The sequence below is a fragment of the Carlito syrichta genome, unplaced genomic scaffold (assembly GCF_000164805.1).
Source record: "Carlito syrichta isolate Samal-C Ts95f unplaced genomic scaffold, Tarsius_syrichta-2.0.1 Scaffold316427, whole genome shotgun sequence".
NCBI lineage: Eukaryota > Metazoa > Chordata > Mammalia > Primates > Tarsiidae > Carlito > Carlito syrichta.
In genome coordinates this window covers 1,581,592-1,595,303 of record NW_007260523.1, presented here as the reverse complement: position 1 = coordinate 1,595,303, position 13,712 = coordinate 1,581,592, and the positions used below count along the sequence as shown (strand labels likewise).

The window sequence follows — 13,712 nt, the reverse complement described above, 5'->3', positions numbered from 1 at the left end:
ACTGTGAATAAATAAATCATATAACCACACAATGGCATATAATACAACAGTGAAAATTAATTAATTACTACTATAAATATTATTGTGGATCTTGAAAATCTTATAAACATAATGTTGAGTGAAAGGAATGAGTAACCAAAGACTCTATATATAAATATAGAGGGTACCAAAAAAATGCATACACATTTTTAAAAAGGAAAAAAATCGTATTAAAATTGTAATACTTAATAAGATGAACACAAGTCACATTTGACTTCTGCAATTACAAGAAGTGCTCAAAATGGTTACGATCGCCGGGCTCAGTGGCTCAGCCTGTAATCCCGTGCTTCGGGAGGCTGTGGTGAGTGGATTGCCTGAGCCCACGGATCCAAGATCCACCTGGGCAATTTGGCGAGACGTCATCTCTACAATAAATCAAAAATTAGCCAGGCATGGTAGCCTGCACCTGTTCCAGCTACTCGGAAGGCTGAGGCGGAAGGATCGCTGGAGCCCAGCAGGTCGAGGCTGCGGTGGCCGGGAGCGGCCACTGCACTCCAGTCTGGGCGACAGAGTGAGACTCCAACTCAAAAAAAAAAAAAAGAAAAATGGTTACCATCAGCGTCCAGACACTCTTAATTATGACCAACATCTCTTAACATTTCTTAAAATGTGTATACATTTGTTGGCACCCCTGTTATATATGTGTTTATATACACATACATGTGCGAGTATATAACTAAACAATATACATGCAGTAAAGACTTTTAGCAAGTAAAAGAATTAAACATAAATTTCCAAGAAAAATTTCAAGAACTTGCATATACTAACTCAAAATTATTTAACAGGCATTAACCTGGGAAACCTCTTACATGTGGGCAACAGTAAGACATATATAAGTCTTATTGGTTATAATGGTTAAAATGTTACCTTGGCAGTGAGAGATATCAAGGGAATAGGATGTATATAAGTTCACAAACAGATTCAACAAATTGGTTCTTAAGTTGATTGCTGATTCACAAGTATTTGTTTTAATATTACACTCTACAATTTGCATGTATAAGTCTCAAATATTATAATGTTAAAAAATCACATTTAACCAAAAAAAGAAACAGAAGGAACTTTAACCTTAGTTATAAAAATCCTACAGCAAAAGAATATGAGATAAAATATTGGTGAAACATTAAGGGTGAAATACTGAAGCATAATCTTTAAAGTAAAGAAGACAAGATCTTCACTGAATATAAAGATGTTGCTACTTCCTAAGTTAGTCAACACATTTATTTAAATCCTAATCAAATTCTCAACAAGGTTTTGCTTAATTTTTCTTCATATTTGCAGAACTAAACAAGCTCAACCAAGATTTATATGGAAAATCTAAGTTCCAAAACAGCCAAGACAATTTTGAAGGTCATTAATTCAGTCGAGTGACATGTTCTGTTGGATATTCAGGTTTTTTTTAGAACTAGAATAATTGAAGGGGTAGCATGTCAGCCAAGAGAATATGAGTAGAAACATGATACATGAGAGACAGTATTAAAAACTGAAGAACAAATGATGAACATTCAAAAATGGCCCTAGGATAATTGATAATCTGTATGAATAAAACCATATCCCTACTTCAGACTATGAAATAAATTCCAAGTAAATAAAATCAAGCACATAGAACTTTTAGAAAAAAATAAAGAATATGTATATCATCTCAGGGTCAGGAAGAATTCTTAAAGAAGAAAAAAGCACAACTCATAAGGGGAAAAGATGATTGCTAAATTTTACATTAAAAATTAAAACTTAAAAATTTAGCGTGATGGAATATTGTTTCAGTGCATAAAATCAATAAAAAGGATTAGTAAACAATACATTAGTTTCCAGAAGTCAATAAGGAAAGACAAATGACCTGATGAAAAAAATAGGCAAAGGATATGAACAGATAATTTACAGAAGAGGAAACTAAATAGCATATAACCATGTGAACAGATACTCAACTTCACAAGAATTCAAAGAAATTGGTTACAACACAAGGCCCCAATTCAAAATAGATTAGCCAACAATTAAAGGTCTGTCAATAACAGTAACAGGTGATGATATGAAACTGGGGAGCTCTCATATGCTGTTAACAGGGATGTAAACACATGATCTCATTTCAGAGACAATCTGGTAATAGCTAGCAATACTAAAAGTATTCAAATCTTACATCTCGGCATGGCACCTCTAGGTATCTATGCTAGAAAAAACTCTAGCAAACAAAGAAGAAAGAGAGAGAGAGAAAGGAATGAAGGGAGGGAGGGAGAATAAAACAAATAATAGTTTTTTTCTTTTAAAAAAAGAAAAATCTCTAGCACATGCTCACGAGGAAAAAATATACTGTCCATTGTATTGAAAGAAAACTAAAAGTTAATCAATAAGAGAATGGATAAATTTAACTCGATTAATCAACAGAATATAAATATTAGTTAAGATGAATAAACTGGAACTACATATATCAGTATAAAGATAGAAAAAAAGTGTTAAGAGAAAAAAATAAGTTGTAGATATATAGTATAAGCTTATATGAAATTTAAAAGATGTAAATAAATACCATATATTAGATATATAGATACACATGCATGTCTTACAAATATTGAAAAATGAATAAGTATGATAAACACCAAATTCAGAATTGTGATTACCTCTGGGAAAGGAAAGAGGGAAATAGGAATGGGTAGCAGGGCCAGGACTAGGGTGAGACAAGCAAGAAACCTAGGGAGCAACATAAATGTGCAGGCCACAAACCTAAGAGTGACAGCTTCCTTAAATTTTATGCCCTCAGCACATCATTTATCTTATGCTATCTTGGGCCTGTTAGGTGGGATACACAAAGACTTCAACCACTACCTGTAGAGTTTTATTTCTTTAAAAAAAAATGTGAAAGTACCCCCAAAGAGAGGGTTTGCATTTGCTTCTGTTGGATTTTACATGTTTAAGACTGTTAGGTTATTTTCTTGGATTGGAATTATCATAATGTGTGAATATTAGAAATTTGGACTCTATGCACAAATGTAGTGAGGGCATGGTATAATGATTTCTCATGGAAGATTTCTTTTCCTCTTTATAGAATAGCCAAAAGAAAGAAGTTTGACTAAACTTGGCAGTGAATTTCTCTCTCCCATGGCTTTGCATCCTGAGCAGAGAAATATGAGAATATATGGCAGGGAGAGGAAGGAAGGGGAACTAGTTTGGAATTTGTGCCAGGTATAGTGCTCCGAGCAGTCTCCACTACTTTGGTTCCTGTCCCATTTCCAAGTCTAGTTCTCCAAACTTCTCATCAATTCTGTAAGCTTCTCTAATAATTTCCCATTTTGCTTAAAACAGTCAATTTCTGTTGCTTGCCACCAAAGATCCCTAGCTGATATACACTTAGCCTCATTCTGTCAAACAAAGAATTTGTATATTTCCACCTGTTATATAGGAATCAACTTTCTCACCATTATTTTATTTCCCACTTAGGTTTGCCTACTAGAAGAATTTGTTCTAGGCCTTCTAATCTGAGTAGTCCAGGAGATAAAACTCTTCTATTTGTTTTTATTAATGAAGGGATTGGCATTGTCTTTTTATACATCAGTCACATATACTTAATTCATGTAAATTAAGACATGGAAGACACAGAAAGATCTTCTGTAAAGATATATGAGAAAATAAAATTTCTGGGTTTTCAAGCTGAGAACCAGACCCTGAACAACCACCTAAGATAATGAATACCACTCAGGGAGGTCCCTCAGAAAACAGCTCCCAGTATTTCTGGTAGCTAAAATACCATTGACTAAGTGTTTTGTGTACTCCATATTACATTTCTGTACCACATTAGTTGTTTTGAAGTTCTTGCTGTTTTTCCTCTCTCTGAGATGTTCTTTCCCATGTATTTAAACCTCTAGCTCTCATTTTATTTTATTTTATTTTATTATTTTTTTGAGTAGGAGTCTCACTCTGTTGTCCAGGTTGGAGTGCAGTGGCACACTCAGGATCACCACAGCCTCGACCTGCTGGGCTCAGGTGATCCTTCTGCCTCAGCCTTCCAAGTAGCTGGAACTATAGGCATGTGCCACCAGGCCTGGTTAATTTTTTGATGTATGATCTATGATATATGATATATATATATGATTTATATATATATATGATTTATGATCTATGATATATGATTATGATATATGAGGTCTCACCAAGTTGCACAGGCTGTTCTCAAACCCCTGGACTCAGGTAATCCTCTCACCTCAGCCTCCCAAAGTGCTGGGATCACAGGCTTGAACCACCGTACCCAGTCTCGTTTTATTTTTAAAGCTGATAATAGGCACATAACCCAAGCTCCAAAATCAGGTTAACAATTCCATTCTCTTTTCCAATCTCTTTTATAGCTCTTCATTCACAAACAATGTCCATATGGAAATGATTCTTCAATATTTACCATTATGTATGATCTTACTTCAAACACGTAATAAAAATTAAAGCCTTAATTTATAGAAGCATCTCTCTCTCTCTCTCTCTCTCTCTCACACACACACACACACACACACACACACACACACACACACACACACATAAATACTAGCATTTGGTATGTCAAAATGAAACTTCAATAATAATAGGCCTGAGAGAGAAAAAAGTCACAGAAGCACAGCCTTGGGAGGGAAGGTAGACCGCCTATGCCACTAGTGACATCTGAGGCTAAAATTCAGTTTATATGCATATGAGCCTTAGAACATTATTTTTTAAGCTCTGGCTGTCAGTGCTGCCTCCTTTAGCTGAATCCGCATGTAGTCATTAATGCCCAAGGCACATCCCTGACTTGCTGTTCTCTAGTCATGGCTGTCCCTATGGCCCCTGAATAAAGATTTGCCAAGCTGGCCTGTGGTACTGGATACACTAAAAATTATAGCCTCAAGTATGAACAAATCCAACATTACCCAAATGTCATTCAGAGTGGTCTTACCTCCTCTGTCTTTAAAACTTCCCATATTCGAGTATGATCCTCCACCAGCCAGTGTCCTGTGCTTTCTACCTTGGTGGAAAGTTTGAATTTAGACGCCACTTGAGTAGACTCTCCCACAGTTTTCCCCTCCATCTTGAAAGGGGCAGGCAGGAGGCATTACGAATCTGTGTGGAAGAATAAAATATGACCCAGGTTAAAACATTAAGTAACATAGAAAGAGATATGAAAGCAAATTATCATGCTTGACTTGTGGATAATGAGGCCACTGAAGGCAGTCACAATAGGCATCAACTTTTATGGTCACTTTTATATTCTAAACATTTATTATTGATTTTTTTTCTTTTTTTTTTTTTTTTTTTTGAGTTGGAGTCTCATTTTGTCACCAGGCTGGAGTGCAATGGCACACTCACGGCCACCGCAGCCTTGACCTGCTGGGCTCAGGCAATCCTTCCACCTCAGCCTTCCAAGTAGCTGGAACTACAGGTGCATACTACAACGCCCAGCTAATTTTTTGCCTAGGCTGGTCTTGAACCCCTGGGCTCAGGCAACCCTCTCACCTCAGCCTCCCAAAATGCTGGGTTTACAAGCTTGAGCCACCATGCCTGGCCTATTATTGTTATTTTAATGCAGACTTTGAGAGGTAAGGACACATTCTGATACTGGACAAGGCAGTATTTTAAAGCAAAGCAAAAGCATCATCTGTTACATCTGCTCATCACTTTGCTTTGGTCCTCTCAGGAGGAAGGATTAAGATGGGTGGATGTGAGGTAAATCTGAGTGCTGTCTTCATACTTCCATGCCATGTGGTCCATGTTGAAGAAGAGCTGGTTTTGGTGTCAAGAGCTTTACTCCTCAGACATTTATTGTGTGCTTGTTTCTACAAGGCTCCAGGCTAAGTGTACACAAATAATTCAGTACTTTGTTCTTAACCTTAAGAAGCTTAGAGCCTCAGGGAAGATAGAGTGTAAACAAGTACTAACAATATGGTATATTACAATACAGTATGTGAGATGTCACCATAATCATGTTTCTGAACCGCAATAAAACATGGAAGAACTGCAATAAAACATGGAAGAAGATTCCCTTAGACATTTATTGGCTGTGTTGCTTTCTTGGGCCTTGGTTTCACCAGCAGTTGCTCTAAGACATTATTTAAAAATTGATACCAATTCTGTAAGGTCTACTTCCCTGGCATCTTTCCATCTGCCACTGGCTTATTCAGAATCTCATCATACCTTGCCTGGCTCAGCAACATACAATCATGAGGAGCCCCCTTGGTTTTATTCAAATCTCCTTGAATCCATCCTTAAAAAGTAAACCTGTTGGCTGGGTGTGGTGGCTCAAGACTATAATCCCAGCACTTTGGGAAGCTGAGGTGAGGGGATTGTATGGGCCCATGGTTTGAAGAACAGCCTGAGCAACCTGGCAAGACCTCATTTCTACAATTAAAAAGAAAATAGCCGGGCATGGTATTGCACACCTGTAGTTCTGGCTACTTGGAAGTCTAAGGCAAAGGATCACCTGAGTCCAGCAGGTTGACACTGGGGTGGCCATGAGCGTGCCACTGCACTCCAGCATGGATGACAGAGTGAAACTCCAACTCAAAAAAAAAAAAAAGTAAACCTGTTAAGGATGTTCTGTCTACATAAAAATTTCCCTAGAGAATATAATCCAAACTCTTTTACAGGGCACCTAAGGCCCTTTGTGTCTGGCTTCTTCCACCCCCTTCCTCCCGCCTCGTGTGGACACTGCTGCCTCCACAGTCATTTGAAAGTATTTAAGGTTCCCAAACACATCTCAGACCTACAGCCTTTGTGATCCCTTCTTTCCAATTCCCACCCCTAGAGAATAAAGGTCTCCCTCCTTTGTTACTCTGTGTATTCTAGACAGATTTCTATTATGTCATCTATAACACTTTTTTATATTATTTACTTTCAACTCCATTTCCACCTTCTAGTCTTATAAGCAACTTGAGACTAGAGATAGTGTCATATACAGAGTAAGTAATAATAAATAAATGTTTGATGAATTCATGAATTAAATCATTCAGTAAGTCATGAGAGTCCAGTGAAAGAGGCAGCAATCTACTCAAGTAACAAATGAAAAACTCAAGTTACCAGTTCCTTTTAACTTTTATTTATTTGTTTGTCTGTTTGCTTATTTTTGAGTCAGGGTCTCACTCTGTCACCCAGACACGTTTACAGCTCATTGCAGCCTCAACCTCCTGAGCTTGGGCAATCCTTCTTCCTTAGCCTCCCTAGTAGTTGGGACCACAGCTCGCTATGTTGCTCTGGCTGGTCTTGAACTCCTGGAGCCAAGTAATCCTCTCAACTCGGTCTCCCAAAGTACTGAGATTACAGGCGTGAGCCACTATGCCCGGCCAATTTTAACTTTTGTATTGACTTAGTGGGCTGTAAGTTCTTCATAAGAAAGGAACAAGTCTAACATGTGTCATATACCCCCAAGCAGCTAATACTGCAAGTTGGAATTGCTCAGTAGTTAACAGACTGGTTTTGAAGGAAATGTCTTCAAGGATTTGAATATGTCTGCAAAAAACAGGTCTTATGCTCACATAATCCACTACCCAAATACAAGTAAGTGGAAACTGAAATCGAGAAGAGGGGCAGCAGTGACAGGTCAGAGGATCTGAGAAAACACTTTCCTGCAAAGGAGTCAGTTCTCTGCTTTGTGGCCTCACATGCTGCATCTGTAGGCATCTGCATCTGTAGGCAAACCCATCTGCTTGCAGAGAGCAGTGATGAGGAAACAGATAACCAGAACCATCACGAAGTACTTAGAAACATGGAGCATTCAATACACTCCCACTACAAACTGGAAAATAAAACCTACGTCATTAATGAACACAGATCCCTGAGTGGACACACGAATAAGTGATGCTGACACATCCATGCAAGGAAATAAACAAAGCAGAGTCATGTGGAGATTTTGGTTCATAAAAAAAGGAAATTAAAATAAACAGGCAAGATGGAAACAGGCCAGATTAGTGGGAAAGGAAAATCCATTGTGGTTATTGGAGATAATACTGTAAACAACAACAAATAAATCAAAAAAAGGTAGGAAAACTACATAAAATGGTTTTGGCTGTTTCCTTCATATTTCATGGAAATATAACTGGATAAAACAGACAAACTACAGGATCTCAGGTAAACAATGGCTCATCTGTAAATGTCATGCACACCAGAGACCCCGCAGCTTACTCTACTGTCTGCCCACGGCTGCTTTCTCATCTCCGTGGTGTGGGTGAAAGTTGGCAAAATTTCAGCATTAGAGACTGAACTCTACTGTGCACTGACTTCCCACAGATTGCTCCTTACCCTGTTTGGGAAGAGGATGTGATTCTGAGTTTTAAGCCGTTCCAAAGTTTTCAGGAATGAAGGAGAAACTGAGAGAGGCAGCCAGCTCTTAGGAAGCTCTTCAAGCATGTTGAGATCCTCCACCCTATCTGAGATGTCAGGCCTGTTTCACTCATCCTCAGTGCATCTTCTCTTACACAAAATGACCACACATGCAATACGTATTGAGCTTCCACTGCATAGCAAACCACTACCTTACAAGGTAGATAGCATCATTTTACAGCAATGAAAAATGCAATTCAGAGAGATCAAGTGACTTTACTACACTGCTAGAAAGTTGTAGAGTCCCAAGTTCATGCTTTCTCTCCTAGGTCAGTTCAGAAAGCCTTCATTCGCCCCATTCCATTCTCCCATCTGTGATAGAACACAACCTTCCTCTCCTGCCTCTGCCTCCCATGGACTAGGGCCTGGTGTGTCTCAGCTCAATGGCACAGCAGTGCACCCATAAAAGATGGCCACATAGGTAAGGATGGGAAGGAGGGAGATGTATTTCTCCTCTTCCTTTTTATTGCCATCTCAATATCTGACTAGGACAGGCTCTGTGGGCATGTGACCTGTACAGTCACACAGGGCCCCATCCTTAAGAAGGCTCCATGCTCAGAAAAGCCCCATACTTGGTTTAATGCTGCTGCTGTCTTAAGATGTTTAATTTTTGAATAAGGGGCCCTGCATTTTCATTTTGCACTAAGCCTTACAAATTATATAGCCTGTCCTGCTGCTGACCTGTCTTTTCCTCTTCAAATCTAATATTTCATCCCATACTTTATTTAAACAATTCATGCATTATAGGTGTCCTACCTATTCCCCTAAAAAGGGCTAGAAGTCTATATGGTGGAGCTAGTTTTTGGTTAAAATTAAAAGAGGAGGCATATGTAGACCTTCCTCTACCTCTGATGTCCTGCTCATCTTAGAAGTGAACGACTGCCTTCTTTCCTAAAACAGTCAAGGTTAATAAGGCTAACTTGCATGAAATACCATTAGCAGAGCCCCTTCAGCAGTACCATAAGATGAAATAACTGTAAAACTCAAAAATAGAGATTTCTGCTCTAGTTAAGAGTTGATATAGAGTATTATAAGACTCATGAGCACTTTTGAAAATCAGTTTTGAAGAACGGCTCACCTGAAACATGTGATACAGAAAATGGAATTTTGTTTAAACCACTGGATGGTAAGATCAGCCTTAAGTTGGAGTAGGGTGGAAAATGGAACCTATATGTCTATAAAGGCAAATATCTAATCAGAGATCACAGAAACAAAATCTTCCTCAAAAATTAAAAAGAAAATGCTTGTGAACTATTTTCTAATTGTAAAAGAGTTATGATTGTCTCTACTGCATGAAGCAGAGAAGTAAAATTAAAACAGGTAGACAAGTCTGATGGAATAGAAGAAAAACACACTCTCTTGACACTGAGAAATGATCTGCAGGTGAGAAAAATCACAGAAGGGTTTTTTGTTTTTGTTTTTTGGGTTTTGTTTTTTTTTTTTAGTCAGAGTCTCGCTGTCACCCAGGCTGGCATGAAGTGGCACACTCATGGCCACCATAAACCTCTACTTGCTGGGCTCAGGCAATCCTTCTGCCTCAGTCTTCCAAGTAGCTGGGATTACAGGCGTGAGCCACCGTGCCTGGCCCACAGAAGGGTTTTTAAGATCACTCTGCCTTCAAGTCCTAGAGCCCTACCATCTCCACTAAAGATGAAGGGTTATTAATTAAGATTTTAAAGGTTAAGTTTAAATCCAAAGATCATTATAATAAAAATGTGTAAATCCTGCCATAGAAGATATTAATAGCAACTAAAATCCAGTGAAATCATTATTATTATATGATTATAATCAATAAGAAAGTATGTATTTCCTTACATAAATGTATTTATTTAAAATTTGTGCCTTTACAGTCTGTATCTTTTTTATAAAATATATACTAACACTATGCCTATGATATGATATCTATAGTATATAATCCTAATAACTTATTTGTTCTATCCCTCCACAAATAATCATTGACTGGATAATAATCATTTTCTATGGTTATAACGAAGGACCTAGCTTCATACCCTAAATGATCATTAGGCACCAAAGCAAATGAGCAGCTTCAAAAGGCTAATCTTGAAATTATATAAGTATTAAATGACAATCCAAGAACACAAAAAATTTGCCATTATTAGTGTCTGTTCTTGCCATTTAATACAAATTATTCACAATTCCACCCTTTTTGTGAGACAAGGCTTTAAATATACATGCTAGCAACATATGTTTAAAAGAGGAGGCATATATAGACCTTCCTCTATCTCTGATGTCCTGCTCATCTTAGAGGACACCCTTTTTTGAGACAAGGCTTTAAAGATATGTGCTAGGGCACAACTCCACTCAAGTCTGTAATTGTTTTATTAACCTCCATGCTGGACTTCATTTGATAAATCTGTACTTCACTGTAGTTGACTTTTCTTCTTAGGATAACAAATAGTTATCCTTATAAATCATTATCTTTTTTTCTCCTCCTTCTCCTCCTTAAATATTTTTGGAAGGGAAAAAAGTATTTAAAATTCACAACCTTACTGGAATGGCTTGGTGTTTCTTATCTGTATCTACGAGGGTCATGCTTTTCTTCTGACCTTGCAGATTCCAATATACATGTCAATAATACAATATTTCTGCATATTTCCCTTTAGACACATAAACTCTTGTTTCTACCTGAAGAAATCTTTTGATTTTTCAAACTCAATTCAGATTTCTTCTACTCTTGAAAATGTCTGGCATTTGCCCTGTTCTGGTTCTTTCCCATGATTATTTGTCTTTCTACCATTTCTTTCTTCCTACCTTCTCTCTTCCTCATTCTTCTTCCTAATGAGCTGAGGTCCTGTTGAGATAAGACAAGTTTGTTTATCCTTATCTCTTACTATCAACTCCTCCACCTAGAAGGCTATTAAGAGCAGGTTTAGCATTTTAGTTTTACTCAAAGGTTCGGGATCACATAGTGCAAAGAGCACTGAAATTCTAGTAAGAAGACCTAGGTTCAAATCAGTTAATTTTTTGTGTAACCATCAAGCAAGCCATTTCACCTTTTTTAACCTCAGTTTCTTCATCTTGAATATGAATAGACAGACTACAAGATTGCTGAGACTCCTTACAGTTATAAAATGAAGCATTTAGCTCCCTCAAATGCAGAAAGAAAAACTAAAATGCATTGAATTTTTTTTCCAGTACAGCTGAAGTATTTACACTACTAAACAACAGTGACAGATGATTTCTATGAGTCAATCACATATTGTACTTATTCCCAAATTATGCATTCAATATTCAAAAATCAAACAAATAGTATGATATTATAATAGCTCCTATACATTCATGGATATAATATTTGAGTTTTGACTATTCAGAGATAACCTAAAACTCTAGTTTGCAGAGTCTTTCTAAAGCTGACACTCTGACATGCTCACCAAGCCTCAGCATTCAATTCCTGGGCCAGTGGTGGAGTTCTCTAACCATGATTGCTATCATAGTATCTACAACCCAAGGATCCAAGAAGTTCTCAAGATACAGTCTCCCAATTGTTGGGGAGGTGCATTATATGTTCTCACTGGACTATTTCTTCTGAAAACAAAAAGGGAACAAGCTGGTGAGAATCAAAGATTAATATATGGAAATGGAAACTGGGGCCCCAACAGAAGTGAGGAATGAAGAACTCCAGAAAGCCACAGCACACAGGGAGATTCCTCGTGCTGGGCAGCACCTGCCCTGGAAAGGAGGCACCTCAGGTCATTTCGTAGTAGTACTGAACACTGTTGATATCTAAAGTAATGGGATACATCAACATACTAGGAGGAAAGGGACCAGCGGATCCCCATTGTTTCCTCCTCCTTGGAATTTCAACAGCATGTCCAATCTACAGAAGACAACACACTTAGAGTCTGTGTATTTTATTTTATGTTTTGCTTTCCACAACTTACTGTGGTCTCCTCTGCTAGACTGACAGCTCTGTGAGAGCAAGATTAGACATACATTTATTACACAGCTTCAATTTTTTACAAAATTCCATGATCCTTTAAATTCTTTTTGTTTTTAATTTAAAAAATTTCACTGGAACAAGGAATTGAGTATTTATCATTACGATGCATTTTGGAATAAATATCAACCATTGGGCAACCGTTTTCAAAGGAATTTTAATTATGTGGTGTCTCACTGAATGTTGAGCAAAGTTGCACAACAGTGTCTTGTGGCACTAGAAGTGACTTTCTTGGACACCAACTGTAACTTCAGCCAGAATGGCCATTATCAATAACTCAAAAAATAACAGATGCTGGAGAGGATGTGGTGATAAGGGAACACTTCTACACTGTTGGTGGGAGTGTCAACTAGTGCAACCTCTGTGGAAAGCAGTGTGGCGATTCCTAAAAGTTCTAAATATCGACCCCCCCATATGACCCTGCAATCTCCCTACTGGGAATATACCCTGAAGAACTCAAATCACTCTATAAAAAAGATACCTGCACATGTATGTTTATCGCAGCACTGTTCACAATAGCGAGAACCTGAAACCAACGATGCTGTCCATCAAAAGAGGACTGGATTTTTTAAATGTGGTACATATACACGATGGAATACTACACAGCCATAAAAAAGAACAAAATCATGAATTTCACAGCAACCTGGATGGAACTAGAGTCTATAATACTGAGTAATCTTTCACAGCAACAAAGATCTGAGTATCACATGTTCTCACTCATAAGTGAACCTTGAACATCTATCGTAATACTATAAGAAAAGGATCGACAGTGGTGGGAATCTATGGGGGGTGGACAGGGAGGGCAAGGGTGGTGGGATTAATGGTAGTCAATATTTGTCTGGGGATGGGGGGGATACTCCTTATCAACAAGGGTGCCTGAATGATGCATATTTGTATACCTAACCCTTAACTGTACCCCACAATTTTAAAATAAAAGATATGGTTAAAAATAAATTAAATAAATTTTTAAAATAAATAGATAAAATTACTTGCATGTTCATCTGTATGACCACAAGACCACAAGCATCTTAAGGGTTGTTACTGCTTATTACTGTCATTACATCCCAGCAACTACAGTGTTGCTGGCATGTAGTGAGCAACAAATATTGGTCAGCCAGTGGCATGGCCTTCTCTCCTGGACTAATTATGAAAATTAAGCAATGGAGTTGAGACAGGAGATAGCTAGAGAAAGGCTAGGCAGACGGACAGGCGGGTCCTCTGGTAATGCCAGGAGTTCGCTACATAGCAAACTTCTGGCAGGCTTCTCAGGCTCAGCATTGGTAAACAAGCTCCCTGAAAGCCTCTCAAGTTAGAGCTTAGGTACTCACTGCTGGGATCAAAAAGCAACCAATCAGCTCACCATTAGGTCCCTACCTTAATACTGGCCAATCAGAACAGC

General features: G+C 38.0%; 1 protein-coding gene across 2 annotated transcripts in view; it reads right to left on the bottom strand.

The window, feature by feature from the left end:
- Window positions 1-13,712, bottom strand: part of RGL1 (ral guanine nucleotide dissociation stimulator like 1) — a 263,517-nt gene that overhangs the window by 171,298 nt on the left and 78,507 nt on the right. For both annotated transcript variants that reach the window (XM_008074430.2, XM_008074431.2), the window contains exon 2: window positions 4,940-5,103. In XM_008074430.2, coding sequence (XP_008072621.1) covers window positions 4,940-5,071 — 132 coding nt within the window. In that variant the 5' untranslated portion in view covers window positions 5,072-5,103. The remainder of the gene's footprint in view (window positions 1-4,939; window positions 5,104-13,712) is intronic.